At 36.0% G+C, this 17,623-nt stretch overlaps 4 protein-coding genes across 6 annotated transcripts in view; 2 read left to right on the forward strand and 2 right to left on the reverse strand.

Annotated features, from left to right (window-relative positions):
• The first annotated feature begins 2,159 nt into the window (after positions 1-2,159).
• Positions 2,160-3,589, forward strand: LOC129803997 (DET1- and DDB1-associated protein 1). Its single transcript, XM_055850932.1, has 4 exons — positions 2,160-2,383; positions 2,471-2,609; positions 3,226-3,287; positions 3,352-3,589. The coding sequence occupies exons 1-4, from the start codon at positions 2,360-2,362 to the stop codon at positions 3,436-3,438; spliced, it is 312 nt and encodes a 103-aa protein (XP_055706907.1). The 5' UTR covers positions 2,160-2,359; the 3' UTR covers positions 3,439-3,589.
• On the reverse strand, positions 3,562-7,907 carry LOC129803996 (peptidylprolyl isomerase domain and WD repeat-containing protein 1). The gene is made up of 5 exons (XM_055850931.1): positions 7,728-7,907; positions 7,464-7,664; positions 7,133-7,316; positions 6,316-7,065; positions 3,562-4,185 (listed from the first exon to the last, which is right to left on the reverse strand). Exons 1-5 carry the CDS (start codon positions 7,801-7,803, stop codon positions 3,582-3,584), a joined length of 1,815 nt encoding a protein of 604 aa, XP_055706906.1. The 5' UTR covers positions 7,804-7,907; the 3' UTR covers positions 3,562-3,581.
• Positions 7,908-8,161: 254 nt separating this feature from the next.
• LOC129803999 (CDAN1-interacting nuclease 1) overlaps positions 8,162-17,623 on the forward strand; it is a 70,385-nt gene continuing 60,923 nt past the window's right edge. The window contains exons 1-2 of one of the 2 annotated variants that reach the window (XM_055850935.1): positions 8,162-8,724; positions 13,458-13,790. In XM_055850935.1, coding sequence (XP_055706910.1) covers positions 8,230-8,724; positions 13,458-13,790 — 828 coding nt within the window. In that variant the 5' untranslated portion in view covers positions 8,162-8,229. Of the gene's footprint in view, positions 8,725-13,457; positions 13,791-17,623 lie in introns of those variants that run through there. The other variant, XM_055850934.1, reaches the window with a different exon arrangement.
• LOC129804001 (zinc finger protein 706-like) lies at positions 13,786-14,817 on the reverse strand. Of its 2 annotated transcripts, none has more exons than XM_055850939.1 (2): positions 14,560-14,817; positions 13,786-14,475 (listed from the first exon to the last, which is right to left on the reverse strand). In XM_055850939.1, the coding sequence occupies exon 2, from the start codon at positions 14,436-14,438 to the stop codon at positions 14,205-14,207; it is 234 nt and encodes a 77-aa protein (XP_055706914.1). In that variant the 5' UTR covers positions 14,439-14,475; positions 14,560-14,817; the 3' UTR covers positions 13,786-14,204. The 2 variants fall into 2 exon arrangements, with proteins under 2 accessions (XP_055706914.1, XP_055706915.1); XM_055850940.1 differs by having other exon boundaries at positions 13,786-14,502.

The following is a 17,623-nucleotide window of genomic DNA, read 5'->3' on the forward strand; positions in this document are numbered from 1 at the left end:
TTAGACGTTAATGAAGTTCAAGGTGTTTCAATGAGACTGATTTTAATTAAACTAATAGGTCGCAGGCTAGGTTTGAAAACGTCATCTTCTTGTATAATTTGAAGGTCCTTTGAAATACATTGCTCATCTTCTGGCTTTATTTCACGATCTGGGAGGGAATTCTGTAACTCGATGAACGCTTCACTAGTGAACGATTCTCTAGTGAAAGGTTCACGAGCTTCCCTTCACGACTGCTAGAAAAGTTATTCTGTACCTTGGCGTGAAGCAGAGAGGGGAAGTGTGTTGAAATTTTCATTAAAATTAAGATTTTCATCAATTTTTGAACTAAATAACTATGGAAAACACTAGAAGTGAGTATTAGAAATGATATGGTCTTGTTTTTCAAGCTGAGTATGGAAAAAAAATTTACTGGCTTCACCGAGTGATAACATCATCTTCACCGAAAAATTGACAAGTGAAACACATAAGCTCAAAGGAATCCTTTCACGTGAAGCCCGTAAAGCTATCGCAAGTTACAAGAATCTCTTTTGCAATCACTTCAGTGAAGCGTTCACCAATTTTGACATATGATCACATCACAGGGTTACAGAATTCCCCCCCTGGGGCATTAAAGAACGAATTAGAGAATTCATCATCACTCTTGAAGTCTGCTTCTTTATCAGTTTCGCTTAATTCGCAGAAATCGACCATAGTCTAATGCAGAATTTCTGATGTACATTTAGCTTTTCAATAATGAGATGAATCGTTCACGAAGTCAGAAACTTTATTAATATGAGCCTTTGCGCAAAACTACAGTAGATTCTCGCTAATTCGACTCTTTTAAGCTCGGACTACTTTTAATTCGGGCAGCAGTTAAATTTGAAAAAAGTTCATCGATAATAAGTTTTCTAATGAAGCATGCATGCTCAACTTTGCCATGGGTTGTCTTAGTTATGATGTGATTTTGCATTATTAAGGGGTTTTCATGGAATTTACCATAAATAATATGGGTATGTAAAATTAATATTAGTATGCAGATGAACAAATAATCATTTCATTTCAAAAAGTTTGTCGCCCGAGTTTCTCTCTAATTTGGGTGACATTTCGGTCCCAAATGCACGAATTTTAGAGAATCTACTGTACCACTTTTGTGTATTTATTACAAAAGAAAAAAACTAATTTTTAAGGATAGTACTTATTTTAAATATTATTTTATATTTTACGTTTTTTTAGTTTTCTGTGCGAGATACCTATATTTTTCATTAAATAATTAAAACGAAACAAATTCCTTATAACTTCGTCACATCTTTTAGATCAGGAAAATTTCATAAAATCAAAATTCACATCCTTTTCTTTCTTAAAAGCTTTGCATACGTCTGTAATACTCTTTTGCACTCTTCTTTTTTTTTAATATCACTCTGAATTAAATTTAGTTCAGTCCAATTTCCAAACTGAAAGGGAGGGATAGACTTATGCAAAGCTTTTGAGAAAGAAAAGGACACAAATTTCGATTTTTTGAAATTGTTATAGCCATAATGAAGTTCACTTTAAATATCATAGATGTCGCAATTTACTTCCTCCCGAATGTCATATCTTTGTAATGTTAATACTTTAGGTTAGTCTTGATTGAGCAGAAATAAAGCGGATGTCGAAGGAGAGCAAAAGAACAAAGTAGTACTTATTTCACGAAGAGGAAGATATTGCAAGCTCCTGAGGGACTCAACAGAAATTATACCGAGCTAAAAGGTGTGCCGGAAGTTCCTTTAATAATTTTTATGCTTTTTATTGCTTTGAGATAAAAGGATACGCTCATACGCTTAGAGCAAAATTGGACCGTTTTAATAAGCGACGCTCAGAGCAGAAGTGGTCTCCTTTGTATGCATTTTTCTATTAAAACAGTCCACTTATGCTCTGAGCGTCTCATACCGAAATGCATGCTTGCTCTGAGGGTCTCAAATAAAAACCGATTTTCGACGAAAAAGCATACAAATCCAGGAAATTCAGTTCCTCTAAAACAAATTCAAGGGTTTTTATTAGTTTTAGTAAGGGCATTTCCATAGAATTTTATTGAATTGTAAAGTAAGTAAAGCTTATTTACACTTGAATTTTGCTAATTTTGCTAAATTTATGGAAAATTTTTCTACAGTTGGTAGCACTGATCCGAGTCAATCCGACGACAGTCAAAACGACCAAAAACGTCAAATCCGCCATATCGGGATGTTTTTTGTTTTGCGACACACACGCAAAATTTTTCTCAAGTAACTCTTCATACGGCTTTTTCCACGCAATAGGAGCTTTTCTCAGTGCATTTGGCCCCAGAATCCCTCCCTCATAATCTCAACTATAGGTTTTTGTGCAAGATTGTGGTACAAAGGAGAAAATGAAGACTGTTAAGACGGATCAGGTGAGATTGGGCAATTTAGCAAATGTTTTGTTTACACAAAAAACTTCAATTTATTGACATTTTTTATGGGTTTGGGGCTCTTTTCAGACCATCAGTGAATTCCTCAAGGATCTGCCCTCGTACAATGCCAAGAATTTTGCTCTCTTCAATACAGAAAATGGCTTGAGGACGTCATCAAAGCGACCTCCAGTCTATCTGCCCACTGTTGAGGTTCCAGCTGAGCAAAGTGAGTAAATTTTCCTTGAATTTTCATCGGGAAAATTGACCATGCTTTTGTTAAGGAAATTTCCTAGGAGTCTCATGGGAAATCTGTAGATGTCTTGTAGAAAATTCTTAAGACCTCTACAGAATTCTCCGCAGACTGTTCAAAAGACAATTTAGAGGGCTAATGACGATACAGTAGACTCTCACTCAATCGGCTCTTTTTCAATCGGACGTCAAATTTTGTTGACAGTTTTCACGTTTAATTATGAAGGTAATTCCTTCAAATTCGCTGTAGTTCTTCCTATTTTATCGTGATTCTTTATAATTGAGCACTTTTTGTGGAATTTACAGAGGCTTTGACGCTAAATTCTATCGCTAAATCGGATGACATTTTGCCCCATATTCACGATTGAGAGAGAGTCTACTGTACGTCTGGCCCCTACAAAAAAAAAACTTAAGAAAAGAATAAGACAATTCTGCAACCTAAATCCTTCAGTAAAGAAGAACATCCTAGGAAGTTTCCTAGGAATCTAGTGGGAAATCTGTAGACGTCTTGTAGAGAATTCTTAAGACTCCTCTGCAGAAATCTCCTCAGACTTTCTTTGTTTTTAAAGAATTCAGAACCGTGATTTTTTCAGTAATTGTAACGGAGAAGAAGAACATCCTCCTGAGATACTTGCATCAGCAATGGGACAAGAAAGTAAGAATTAAAGCTTCCCTTTTTCTCCCCTAGGACACATTAATTTCTATCGATTTTTCTGCAGAACACGGTGAAAAAGCGAGATCATGTTGGTGATTCCACAGAGACCAATCGCAAGAGACCCCGCCTCGATCGGGAAAACACCAACTGAGCGTCCTCCTGTGTTACTCTTAATTTCCAGACATCTCCGTCTCAAAGAGATTTCTTCTGTTTTCTCGCCTATTTTTTTTCGAATTCTGGCGCGCCGTAAATTTTCCTCATAAGAAAAAATATATTATGAATAAAATGAATCATTTAATGTAGCTTTACTGATACAATCTTAACATCGTCGTATGGTTTGTCAGTTTTCGGATTAGTCTTGACATTGCAAATATTCTGTACAACTTCCATCCCCTTGAGAACCCTCCCAAAAACCGTATGTTTGTTGTCCAGCCACGGAGTCGGCAGCACAGTGATGAAGAATTGACTTCCATTTGTATTTGGTCCTGCATTGGCCATACTGACCGTGTAGGGCTTATCGTGCTTCAGCGTCGCCACAAATTCATCCTGAAAATCTGATCCCCAGATTGATTTCCCGCCAGTTCCCGTTCCCGTAGGATCTCCTGTCTGAATCATGAAGCCTTTGATCACCCGATGGAAGATATGACCATTGTAGTAGCCATTCTTGCTGTGAGTACAGAAGTTCTCCACGGTTTTTGGGCATTGATTCCCAAACAATTTCATATAGATATCTCCCATTGTCGTGTGAATTGTGGCATTATCGTAAATAATTTGACTCCCTTGAGCGTCAGAAACGGAAATAATATCTTCCTTGGATGGCTTCTCGTTGAAGATATCACGATCGCTGTTTTGCACATACAATGGAGATCGTCGACTGTACATGTAGAATCTCTGCTTCCTGCAGAAGAACAATAACCGCAATGATAGGCGTTATTTAGCAATACATGACAGGGAAATCTTAGGAACACGCTAGACACGGTCGACATTTTTCTTTTAGTAATCCTATTTCTTGATTTTATTATTTTATATCGTTAAAATGCAACTTTGAGAAAAGTTGTAGCCATCTGAAACAAGAAATAGATCCTACACTACAGCAAATCTCTTAAATAGAGTATAAAGTTGTTTGAAAAATACGTTGCATTCACATCTACTGTCCAAGTTTTTAAAGGCTAACTGACGAAGATGTTGTCAGTGCTGACAGTTGATAATTCTCTTTACTTGTTGAACGACCCTTTGGGAAAATACCCCGTCAAATCCATTGTTCTACCTGCCGATTTTACTCGGAGGTTTTTTGAATTGTAACGGTATATTCCAGTATGTTTTAAGAGAAAATTTGTAGATTTTCAGCAGAATTTTTGCTTAGAAAATCTGTAGATTTTCGGCAGAATTTCTCCATAGAAAACCTGCATATAGTGCCCATTACTTCACAAAAATATTGTTGATTTATGAAGAAACTGTAGAAGTTATAAATAAAATGGTATGTTCTGCTTAACAAGCATTACCGATTAAACATTTCAGATAACTAAAAAGATACGAACAAAAATACTAATTTCTTAAAAATCGCCCATGGAATGATACAAAAACACGAAATTAAGGTCATCACTCTGCTTAAAGTTTTTACTTCACTATTCTCTACTTATAACACGGCGTCGCAGAATTCTTTATTTTATATAAACACTGTGATATCACTAAAAAACACACTCTATTGAATTTTGCAAACAAAATTAAATTAAAAAATATTCCATCTTTTCAGACACATCTGTCTGGAAAGTCTGGAATGTAGAAAAAAAATCTACAGAAAATCGGCAAAATATCTATAGAAATTCGTCAGAGTATGTACCAGGATTCGTCAGAAAATCTGCAAAAATTTTTTGAAAGAAATTATTTGACAGGACACGGATGCGTTCGTAAATATCCATTGGATAAGGGAAGAGTACCCCGGATCGGAATGTTAGGAGACATGCTCCATATTTAGTTGAAAATACAGCCCTCAGATCACTATTTGATATTTTTATGTATGCTAATGGATACATTAGTGACCCCCTTTACTATATCTGTGCTTTTAAATTTTAAATTTTTACAATAAATTAATAAAAAATATGTGTAATTGCAAACTTGCACGCTGTACCTCGGATCGTCAGGTGTTTAATTAGGTGTCTCAGGGAAAATTTGTTATGTAAATTAAATCTGAGTTAATGCACTGCATTCTTGTGAGAGTTAAATTGTAAAAAAGTAGCTAATAACTTTTAAAAAATCATTTAATTTGGAGCAACAATGTGCTATTAACCTGACGATCCGAGGAACACTGCCGATCGCTGGTACTCTTCCCTTACTTGTAGATTTTATTCAGACAAATCCTTAGGGCATCTAAGGTTTGGAGGGGGACGGAGGGATGAATTTATGTGTTCATGTCCAAGCATGCTAGATGCCTTGAGCGATAGAGGATTTGGGAGGGGGAGGACTAAAGCGATCTTTAGACTAGAAGTTTAACCCAGTTCCTGAAGGTCTTAAAATCTTAAATAGCGAGCGTTTTTTTTTCTTTTTGAAAACCTAATAGGTCATTTTTCTTTAATAATTCAATTTTGAATTAATTTTCTTCAAACAACTGATAAGAAATTAGAGTAGATAAGCCATATGGCTAAGCCTTAGGTCTGAAGCACATATAACGAACAAGGGATCTGATCTGATTCTTTTAGAGAGGGTTGGGCGAGGGGCTAACAACGCCTTTCCGTAAAAGCAATACTTTTGCGAAAATTCGTAAGGAGCCTCGGATAGAACGCACTTTCCGACAGTGAATGCCAGCTGAAAGAATTCCCAGAAAGCTACTAAGCAGTGAGTCTGAAGGGACGAAGATGAGAGAGCGACCCAGAAAACGATAAAGAGAAGTAGTGGACAATGTCCTTAAGCAGCTGGGAGTGCTTAGATTTCGGAGAATCGTCAAGACTAGAGAAGGTTATTGCGAGAGGTCTGGTTCCTTAAAAGAACAGACGTTGCAGCCACTTAAGCCACTTAAAGCAAATGTACTTACTTGTAGGCTGTTGAGAAGAGTGTAGGATCATTTGCAATCGATTGAAGAGTTGGATTCTCCGATGCTTCTTGTTCCATTGTGATGGCTCCCTTTGTTCTCCTCACTTTTCCCTGATACAATGAAATATGCAATGGTCGGATGTTATCACTGCTTCCCAAAATCTTAACGCACTTATTAGTATCGATATTGACCAGCTTTACTCCTAGCATCGTTGAATACAGAATAAAGTGTCCGCTTCGGTCGAAAACTACATTCGCCTGAGAGAGTTTGTCGGATTTCTCAAGATCTTTCTCATTAGCCATCCTGCGGCCGAATTCCATATTTGGAAGTGTCGGATGTTCTTGATGTCGTTCAGAAAATCTTGCCAGAGATTCATCATATACCCTCAGAAGACGTCCAGAGAGGAAGGCAAACACTCTAACCATCCGATCGGATGAGAGTGTTGCAAATTTCCGGCCATCTTCTGAGAATTCTAAACTTGTAACAATAGTTTTCTGTTTGGCAAATTCGAAGAGACTTGTATCGAGTTTAGAATCGAATGATACGATTTTGCTGGGGAAGGAATATTCACTTTTGGGACCTGTTCGATACTCCAGGATGCCTTTAGTATCCACGGATACTACCACTTCGAAGACTGGATTGTATCTTAGGATTATTACAGGAGCTGTATGAAGTTTGTCAAAAGTGTGTAAAAGTTTGTTGTCACCTTTGCCGTCATACACATAGATGGCGTTGGAATCTGAGTCAGATCTGCAGAAATGGGAAAAATTTGCCAGATTTTTATAGTTTCGATTTTTTTTTATTTTTGGATACTTACACCATTAAACTGGCTATAACATCAGATCCTGAGTAAGTCCACTCTGTACATTTGGGAACATAATTCACTTTAATCATATTTATCATGTCAAAATTGATAACATCGTAAACTTTGATGCTTTTATCCACGGATGCAGTACACAGAAGATTCCCCTGACAGTCCACGGAAACACTAGTGATGGCGTCTGCAGAGGATGAGAATTTTATAGGGTTTATTTGGAAAAATAATTGGGACCCTATAACCAAAGCAACTTGATCCTTTTTTTTTAAGGAAATTCACGCGAAAGGCTTGGTTATAGGGAAATTTTGCGGAATTTGGACAAGACACTCACTCAAATGGCTCCGGAAGTGCTTGACAAACTCAATTCCTTCTTCCATCTTCTTCCAGAACTTTATATGCCCATCTACACTTGCTGTGACGATAAAATCCGTCTTGGTGGTCACAACATGAGTAATGATATCCCGGTGCATGTAGCTCTTTTCATAGGAATCAGAATTGGGAAGATCCGCCAGGAAGAGATCTTCATGATCCACTGGTTGGTTGATGGGATAGTCAAATAGTAAACATAACCTCTCAAAAGCGTTTTTTAACTTACATTTTCGTCTCTTAACTGGGGCTTCTGGAACTTCTTGTTCTTCTGGTTTGGAATCACTTGAACTATCGTCTGACATCACGGAAATTTTATTTTATGAGCAGGAAACTAGAGAAAATGCGGAAAAGCACAGAGCTCTTGGGAAAGCACAACAAAAAACGTAAACAAACTGACACTGACAGTATTCGTAACAGTGCTGACAACATAAAATTTGAATTGGCAGCATTTTTAAAATACCGGCTACACTGTTTCAGAGTAAAAATCGGTAAAAAATCATAATTTTAAGAGATTTAACCAATATTTTCTGAACGTTTTTGGATAAACCTAATAAAAATGTATAAAATAATTTAATTTTTAAATTTTTTCTATTCCCTACATTCCAAAAATTGGAAAAAAATAAGGTTTGTTAGCTCCTTTTGTTACAGTGTAATCAGCTGGCGTTGATTGTTTACATTTTGTTTATGGTAGTTTGGTTAAGCATTTTTCCTTGTAAAAAAGCCCGGAAATGGTGGTCATAAGTGTCCAAAAGTACAATGAAATCACGGAGTTTATCAAGAATTACCGAGGTCTCATGATAGACTGTGACAAGGAGCTGCAGACAGCCTTCCCGGAATACTCAGCCACTGTACTGTCCAGCATCCTCTCCAGGGAAGTTCAGAAGCGCCTGAAAGCCACATACTACCCCATTCAGGCACAATCTGCCAGACTGCTTCAGCAGTACGAGAAGCAAATTGCAGAGAATCCACAGAATGACTCTGTTCTCCTGGACATGGCTGTGAAAGTGAGATTCTCTCCGGTTGGTCTGGCCAGGCTGCTTCTGGCGGAGATGTTCAAGGGTAGTCGGACAAAGAATGAGGTGAGCAACATGGTGAAGAATCCCTATCTCATTCCGGACGCTGCTCTGGGGGCCAATGTGCGCAAGTGTCTCTTCAACGACAACTACGATGGTCCCATATCAGACTTTATCCGGAGATTCATGGGCGAGGAGTACGAAATAAGAGTGAGTAATATTCTACTTTTCAACCTAAATTTCAATCATTTATTGATTTCGTGCGAGAAACTATGAATAATTCAATTTTTCTTTTATTTAGAATTTATAATGTTTCTAATTTATGCCTTGTAAGATCAGAAAAAACAATATTGCGGATTTTCTTTTATTGAAAATTAATATCTTTCAGTTGTACAATCTTGTAGCTAATAATTGATTCTATATGAATATTAATGATGGAAAGAATAATTTTTTATTAGTTTTTTTGAGTAATTTTTAGTATTTTCAATGAATTATTTTTTCTTGAAAATTTGTCTAATTTATTAAGATTAATATTATTTAAAAATAGGCAGTCAATTAATTACGGAAGAATTTCCTGTGCTTATAAACCAATTTATTGGGTGATGGGTAAATTCTAAAAAATCACAGCTATTGTATTCGTCACAGAATTTCAGTGGTGTCTGATCGGGCTCAAACTGCCAAAATATTTCTGGCAACCCCTGCGATTATAAATAAATTTGAAAGCTAGAGATATTCCAGGCTGTCCGTTCGGCAAACCGTCTACAATTTCAAGCTTAATAACTCCCAAATTGACGAATAAAACTTTAACCTTTACAGTCCCCAAAATTTTAAATTGGCTTCAATCAGTCATTTTCGCCCAAGTTCCAAAGCTTTTCCGAGATCTTTTTTTACAGTATACTCTCGCTCAATCGGCTCTTTTTCAATCGGGCGAAAAATTTTGTTGACAATTTTCACGTTTAATTATGAAGCTAATTTGCTCAAAATTGCTGTAGTTCTTCCTATTTTATCATGATTCTTTATAATTGAGCGCTTTTTGTGGAATTTACAAAGGATTTGACGCCCAAATCTATCGATAAACCGGATGACATTTTGCCCCACAATTGAGAGAGAGTCTACTGTAATTCATAGGATAAACGTAACTATACCATCGACCATATAGTTTTTTTTTAACACGAGAAAGCAGCTCGTCGCTACGATTACCTCGCCAAAAGGACTTTATCTCATGACTTTTGCTTTCAATTTCCTCAGAAGTGTTTTTTTCTAAAATTCCGGAATAATAAGAATTTCCATATTTAGATCGCGACATTTCGGGATCCGGTTTTTTACGAACAATGTAATACCGGTAGGGTGGAATCACCATTTCTCGCCAGTGCCCCACTTTTCGCCATTTATATCGAAATCGCTATTTCGTCGGTTCTAAAGAAAACTATTCTAGTCTAGGAAGAATGCAACTTTTCAGGAGAAAGGTTTAATGTTTGAGATACAATATTAAGCTAAAAAAATGTTACTGCAATTAGTTTACCTCCACTTTTTGCAATATATCGTAGAAAAATGTAAGCGCTTCCGCATGAAACATGTTCCACGATTTCAGTTTTAGTGGAAAATGTAAAAAAAAATGCCTATTTATTAATGTTTTTTGGAAAATTTAACAAAGTCAGAAAAATCTGTAATGTATCTCGACTTATCATAATCATAATAATTTTTAACAATATGCATGTGATAAGTCGACATATAATACTATAATTTGGAAAAAACATCAGAACTCGGTAATTTAAAATGACTTACAATAGAAATATTACTTATATTGAATTTGATATACCGATTTTTTAAAAATATAAATAGAGCGTAGTTACAGAAATTTAGTTTAATTCGTGTGGATATTTTTAGCTGAGATTCTTTACAATCTCAGCTTTTGTGGTCACAGGTGACATCCGACCTCGTCAGGTCGGGCCCAAATTTTGGATTTACGCTTTTTGACACTCATAGATCACAAATATCATATGCGCCAAAATTCGATTTTCGTGGACGTCCCGTCCGTCCGTCCGTCCGTTACATTTCGACTTCTGGAGAGAGAACGGAAAGAGATATCGACAAGCGGTTTTAGGCAAAGGTTAAATGTCGATGGGCGGAGAAGTAGGTGATGTCAGATCCACCCCCACCCCCTTCTTCCGCCATTTTGAAACACCCCCAAAATTTGTTTTATTTTTTAATAATTCAGCCCCTATGGCATCGATTGATCTCAAATTTTAGTATATAACTAAACTGTAGCTGGGCTTAAGAGCTTTCGATCAATCCCAAACTTCAGGTCCCCTGACCTCCTTGACCCGAGCTAGAGGGGGTCAAAAATTCAGTTTTCAAATGGCGATATCTCCGGTTCTAATTGTCAGAATTCGAAAAATTTTGGTGTTTCGGAAAGCTCTCGTGAAGTACTACCACAACCATTCTTACAACTCAATTTCATCCGATTAATCGAAAAATTTATTTTCGATTAATCGATCTCGAATATTTCGAAAATTAGACGTTTTTCGTATGTTATAGCTGAGATCGAGACCTTTCCAACGGTGGGTCGTACTCCTCCCTCGATGTTCTTTGACCCGAGCTATAACCAAAAATATCATAACCGGACTGCATTTTTGGTGTTTTTTCGGCTGCATTTTTGGTAGCTGAGATTTTTTACAGACTACCTCGAAATGCATGCATCTCGAGGTGCTTGCAACTCGAAATGCGTGAAAATTCGATTGTGAATTGAATTTTGGGGGTAAAGAATCGCGTCGAGTAAACTGTTTTTGTCGGTCGAAATGAATAAAATTGGCTCGACGCGATTCTTTACTCCCAAAATTCAACTCACAATCGAATTTTCACGTATTCCGAGTTGCAAGCACCGCGAGTTGCGCGTACTTCGAGGTCACCTGTAAAGAATCTCAGCTAACATAAGCTTATCTGGGTTTATCATTGTATTTTTCCTAATTCATTTTTTTTGGAATAGCACCTGAACAAATTTTGTTTTTCGATTTGTGGGGCTATTGTAATGAAAAATGAAAAAGGATAAACAATTTTTAGCACATGACTGCTCTGGTGGGATTCTGCATAATTGACTTTTCCTTTTACTTTTCCCTGTCAAGACTGTTAGGTATGTTTTAAACACGACGAAGAATCTGGAAAAAAACAGACGTGACAGGAACTAGTAAAAGAACAGTCGATTATGCAGAAGCATATGAGAGCAGTTATGTACTAAAACAAAATGTTTTTCCTCTTTTCATTGGAATAGCACTATTAGTCCCATTAGTCCAAAGTCCAGACATTTTTCAACTCAAGTTTTAAGTTTTTTGCAGGGAGTTCCGGCTTGAGAGAAAACGAACTGAAAGGGTATGATATTAATTGCCTACTATTAGGACCTCATTTATAAAATAATTTTTGAATTGCCCCTAAACCTAAATGTTTATGCAATATTTTTCGCTGAATCGCTTTAGTTGGCGCTGAAAATTGGCGTCGAAAATTTCTTGCATACATCACGGCGTTTCCATAACTTATCCGAAAGATATCACCGAAAGATATGCAACTTTACTGTGTCACTGAAGTAAATTTGTGAGCTTTTCCTCGGTCCCGAAAAATTCTTTCAAAGCGGAACTCCCTGTATTTAATTTCTTCACTAAAATATCATTAAAAAAATTCTAATTTTCTGAATTAGGATACAATGTAGGCTAATTTGGAATCGGCCCTAAATTGGATTTTTCAGAAAAAAAGAAAACCACTAAGAAGTATTAGTTTTACCTCAAGAATATTGTATTGTATGCTTTCCTTTAGTTTCAAATCGAATTTCTAATCATTCCGAGTTATAGTAGACTCTCTCAAATTCGGGCATATGGGACCGAAATGTCAGCCGAATTAGACAGAAATTCGGGCGATAAACTTTTTGAAATGCAACGATTTTTTATTCATGTGCATTGAGTTTACACACTCATTATATATCGTAAATTACATGAAAATTCCTCAATAATGCAAAATCACATCAAAACTAAGACAAACCATGCCAAATTTGAGCATATTTGATTCATTTGATAATCATAATCAAACTTGAAAAATGACAACAAATTCTTTTCAAATGTAACTGCTGCCCGCATTAAAAAGTTGCCCGATCTTAAAAGAGCCGAATTTGCGAGAGACTATTGTAGTTCACTTTAAGAATCTCACCTACAGTAAACTGATTTAGCCTTATGGTGCTATTCTAATTAAAAGTGAACATGTTTTTTCTTAGTATTTTACTGTTCTCGTGTGCTTCTGCATTATCGACTTTTCTTTGTATTGGTTCCTGTCACGACTGTTTATAGATTTTAGAACACGCCCGGGAACTGCGAAAAATATTCAAGAAAGGAACCAACACAACGAAAAGTGGATAATGCAGAAGCACTTGAAAACAGTAAAGTGATAAGAAAAAACGTGTTCATTTTAGCACTTTACTGTTCTCAAGTGCTTTTGCATCCTGCTTTTGCATCGACTTTTCTTTGCGTTTGTTCGTCACTCGATTGTTTAACGCTGCAGTTCTCGCTGTGTTTTAAAACCACTAATCAGTTGAGACAGGAACCAACAGAAAGAAAGTCGATAATGCAGAAGAACTTGAGAACAGTAAAATGCGAAAAAATATGTTCATTTTAGCATTTTACTGTTCTTAAATGCTTTTGCATCTTGCAAAATCGACTTTTCTTTGCGTTCGTTCGTCACTCGATTGTTTTACTCGTAGTGTGCTGTGTTCTAAATTCACTAATCAGCCGAGACAGGAACCAACAGAAAGAAAAGTCGATAATGCAGAAGCACTTGAGAACAGCAAAGTGTTTAAAAGCATGTTCATTTTTTATCGGAATAGCATCATTACCCACGTCTTTTTTTTAGATCTGTTCATGTGCTCCCTAAATAATTCAAAATCATTTTTAATGCATCTTTTACAGCTGAAGCAAATGGCCAAAGACGCTGGCTTGGTGTTCAACGATGAGGGTGATCTCAGACGAACGGGGTATGACAAGACGCCAGATCTCAAACTAGCCATACCCTGCCTGTACAGAGGAACCCCAATCCACTGGATTGAGAGCAAAGCCCTTTTTGGAGATGCAGCTAATCACGAAAAGTACGTCCGGGAGCAATTGTCCTGCTACCGGAATCGCTTTGGGGCAGGAATTGTAATTTACTGGATGGGATATGTGGATAGTGTTGCTGATACCGATGCTAGTATGATCTTTGTGAGGGATTCTTTCCCAGAGGCCAATGAATTGACGCTGCTGAAGGTATGTTAGCACGTTTTATTTTAAAATCACTGCAAATTGAGGTGTTCTTTTATTAAATTGTAATTAATATAAAAAATGAATATCACTGTGGTGGATTTTTTTTTTAAAGAACAAAAATGTGATGAATTGACGAAAAATACTTTAGGGATAATTTTGGTACCTTTCTATATTTGGGAAATAATGAAAAGACCAAGGTTTTTCCAGACACTCGAACGCATTTCTTTTTTTTTTTTCTAAATGTTAGCATCAGTTTTTTTTTCTTTAAATGTTTTCTGGCAATGACTCGGTTACATGATTCTGTGTATAGCTCCAGGTGATAGAGAGAGCTAATTGGACGCGCGATTACCAAGAGAAAAAAAAAGATAAGAAATTTTTTCCGGGGATTAAGGGAACTTGCGTGGTGATTTATTGTGGCTAGACATCCTTGAGATCGTCAGGAAGATCTGACTTTGGGTGTTTGTTCTCGAAGTGTTGCTTGTAGGTCTTGGGATCGGGCATCTGGGCCTTGCACACGCTGCAAACGTGGACAAGGGCTTTCTGAGCTGCCTTCTTCTGTTCATTGGCATTGTGTCCCTGCTGCTTCTTCTGTTTGGCCATCTTCTCCTGAGCCTTGGCCTGCGATTGCAATTTCTGATGTCCACGAGCCATCTCGTTCCTCTCTCTCTGTCTTTCTCTTTCTGGTCTTCTACACAAATTTTACACAAATAAACTTCTCTAAAATAACCGTTTTCTTTTGTGTAACAAAAAAAAAATTATTTGATGAACTCACATGAGGTGTCCCTAATTTGTTGCCACACTTTCTTCTGTCGCTTTTGGGTCTTTGTGTTTGGGAGATTGCACGGGTATCCGATGATTTTGGGGCTCAGGTTCAAATGCAGTCCAAGTGGGAGTATTTGTTGATGCAGAAATTAAATGAAAAAAAGGAGGATTGCAGTGAAAATTAGTGAAAATTTCTGTGGAATGCAGAAATTTTATGTGAAAGCACACACAGCGCAATGGTCAAATGTCATTTTTTTAGCATGGCTCAACTAGCGCCCCTCGTGGAGAGCACTTGTAAATTGAGTAGCTGCGCCTAAATTTGAACCGGAAAACATAGAAAAAACCGTCACTCGCACTTAGTGTAATTTTCCAGGAATATTATACGCGTCGTCAGTTAAATCAGCACTTGTCGTAACTTAATTTTTGCGATTTTTGAGTCATGTACATATCGATGGCTCAAGAAGACTCGTGAATAACTCGTAATTGGTCAACTTTATAGGAGAGCAACTTCAAGCTCAGATTTTACATGCTCTAAATATAAGGTTTTTGCAGGGGGAGATATAAGGATGAAAATGTGTACACCACTTCCAAACACTTCCACAATTTGTATGAAGGAGCCCTTTACACTTCCAGCATTTCGGAAGACTCCCGAAAATACTACAATACTTCCAGCACTTCTTGCACTTCACGCACTTCTCATACTTAGTTTGTTTAATATTATGAAAAATCTACTTAGGAAAACTTAAAAATTGTCAAGATATTTAATTTTACATGTTATTTTCTTTTAATATTTTTTTAATATTTTGAATTTCTAACAGCAGATATTCTTGCATATTAACGATATTTTAATATTATCTGTATTTTACGACCAACAGAATTTCTTTCTATGGATTTTATAATGGCCTCTACACACTAGAGAAAAATATGTCCATATTTTAGAGTTCTTCCTACACAAGCATAGGCAATTTTCTTCAATGTGGACATAAATTTCTCTAGTGTGTAGAGGCCATAACAGACCAATGAAATTACTTCTGGAATAGAGGTCTCTAAGAAAAATGATTGTCGTTTCTAATTTATTGAAACTGTTTTGGAAAGTCTGTAAGAGACCAGAAGTACGAGTGCAACAACTAATTCAGCCAATTCAGCACTTCAGAGTTCAGAAGTACAGTATCGGCCAAAAATTTCTAGACAAAGTTATATTCGAGATATCAGGTGGAAAAATGATAAAAAAATGCTTTTTAAAATTTTTCTTTTTGCAAATGAGTTGCCTGTAATCCATAAATATTATTTATGTATTTCAAAAAAATTATTTTACTTAAAATCGTATCAAAAATAATTCTTTTCTAAAAGTTGATCATTTTTTATCGGCTAAAAGTTTCTTGTCAAATTTGAGAAAGTTACTTAAGTTACTCTGAAAAATAGTTCCCTAAGATTTCATACCCGTTCAACCATAGCACAGGATCCGGCAAATCCTCTATTCTGGAATTGGATAGAGAAGTCTTTGATTAAAGTTATCACCAAAAAGTACCGTAATAACCCGTAATACAGTTCCTACAGTTCCACTTATTCCTTTCAGTCAAAAGATGTGGCACCTATGTATCAAGTTATTAAATACATGCAAGCTTTTCTAAATAGTGAAATACGATCGAATTATTGTTTTCCAAAATCTTAATAATGTCTTCAATTGTTATTTATAAATTGTCTTCCACACGAATACCCACAATATTGCCGTTAATGTTAGAGACCGCTTAAGATAAAGTTGATCTTTTCAAGAATAAATCCCTATATCGAAATTTTCCAAGTCACTTTTCAGTCATTTTAACTTGATGTAAATAAACACCCAAAATGCTTTTTTTTGTGGAAGTCCATCATTTAGACCTTTTCAAAATTCGACTAACATTAAATACTACAAAGGCACATTTTCGTTCCTTATGTATTTTTGCCACTCAAATTTAAAATCTGAGCTAAAAATAGCGTATAGTCTGTAAAATTCGGAATTAAACGAGAATACTTTATTTTCGGACACTTCGACTTCCACAGACTTCCAAGCACTTCATTGTCAGTTGCACACCACTTCCGATTCTAATATCTTCCCCTTGGGTTTCTGAGATATCGTCGGTTGCGTGTACCTCTGTCGTATCTGCATTTGTTTTGTATCTGCATTCGGAGCAAGCTATATACAGACAAAATGTGAAATGCTCACACAAAAGAAATGCAGATACGACAGAGGTAGCCACAACCGACGATATAAAAAGTTTATAACTTTGAAAATAACTAATTTACAGTTAGTAATATTCACAGAGAAGGTAGAGAATGCCAAGTAGCACCAAAAAAACGAAAAAAAAAATTGTAAAAATTTGAATTGTTCGAGTCGCATTTTGACCCGTCGATATTTAGAATGTGCGTAATTTTGTTTATTAACCTGATTTGAGAAAAAGAAAATTTTATAACTGCGATAAAAGAATTAGCAATAAAAATGATCGTAAGTGCCTTTAATTAATGAAAAATTATTATCAATTTGTCGTAAAACTTCCATTTTTGGTGAAAGTTACGACAAATTTCCATACAATATTTTTGCAAATCATTTGCCGTAACTTCTTTTGCTCATTTGTTTGGCTTGTAATTTTGAGAAAAATTGTTTTTTTTTAATGATTTTTATTTATTGAGGTCTTTAACTCATAACTAAATAACTTAACTAAATAACTCGGAAAAATCTAGCCCGACAGAGATGGAAATACATTTTGTTGTTGTTTTCTAACTTCGTGGAAAATCATGGAAAGCTTTTGATCTGAATGACGGACGGAAAATTTGACATCCTGTCGAATTTTTTAAATTGATCTTTATCCTCTTTCGTGATTTGAATTCTGGGTTGTCCGCGCCCCCATACTTAAATTATAAAAAGTTTCTTTCCAAAAAATGAATCTACTAATGCGTTAATATAACTGAAGAATTTCTAGTATTGACTGAATTGATTGAATGGGTTAATTGAGTATTTTGTATTAGGGACATGAAAAGTATTTTCGTTAAGTACTTGATTAAGAGCTTTTGATTAAACACTTTTATAAGCAGTTGGC

This window comes from Phlebotomus papatasi, chromosome 2 (assembly GCF_024763615.1).
Source record: "Phlebotomus papatasi isolate M1 chromosome 2, Ppap_2.1, whole genome shotgun sequence".
Classification (NCBI taxonomy): Eukaryota; Metazoa; Arthropoda; class Insecta; order Diptera; family Psychodidae; genus Phlebotomus; species Phlebotomus papatasi.

Bases quoted from the DNA above. Each gene is read 5' to 3' on its own strand.
- LOC129803997 (XM_055850932.1), top strand. From the start codon at position 2,360: ATGAAGACTGTTAAGACGGATCAG. The intron at 2,384-2,470 runs GTGAGATTGGGC...GGCTCTTTTCAG, and splicing joins AGACTGTTAAGACGGATCAG to ACCATCAGTGAATTCCTCAA. The intron at 2,610-3,225 runs GTGAGTAAATTT...TGATTTTTTCAG, and splicing joins TGAGGTTCCAGCTGAGCAAA to TAATTGTAACGGAGAAGAAG.
- LOC129803996 (XM_055850931.1), bottom strand. From the start codon at position 7,803: ATGTCAGACGATAGTTCAAGTGATTCCAAACCAGAAGAACAAGAAGTT. The intron at 7,665-7,727 runs GTAAGTTAAAAA...TCAACCAACCAG, and splicing joins CCCAGTTAAGAGACGAAAAT to TGGATCATGAAGATCTCTTC. The intron at 7,317-7,463 runs GTGAGTGTCTTG...CATCCTCTGCAG, and splicing joins GCACTTCCGGAGCCATTTGA to ACGCCATCACTAGTGTTTCC.
- LOC129804001 (XM_055850939.1), bottom strand. From the start codon at position 14,438: ATGGCTCGTGGACATCAGAAATTGCAATCGCAGGCCAAGGCTCAGGAG.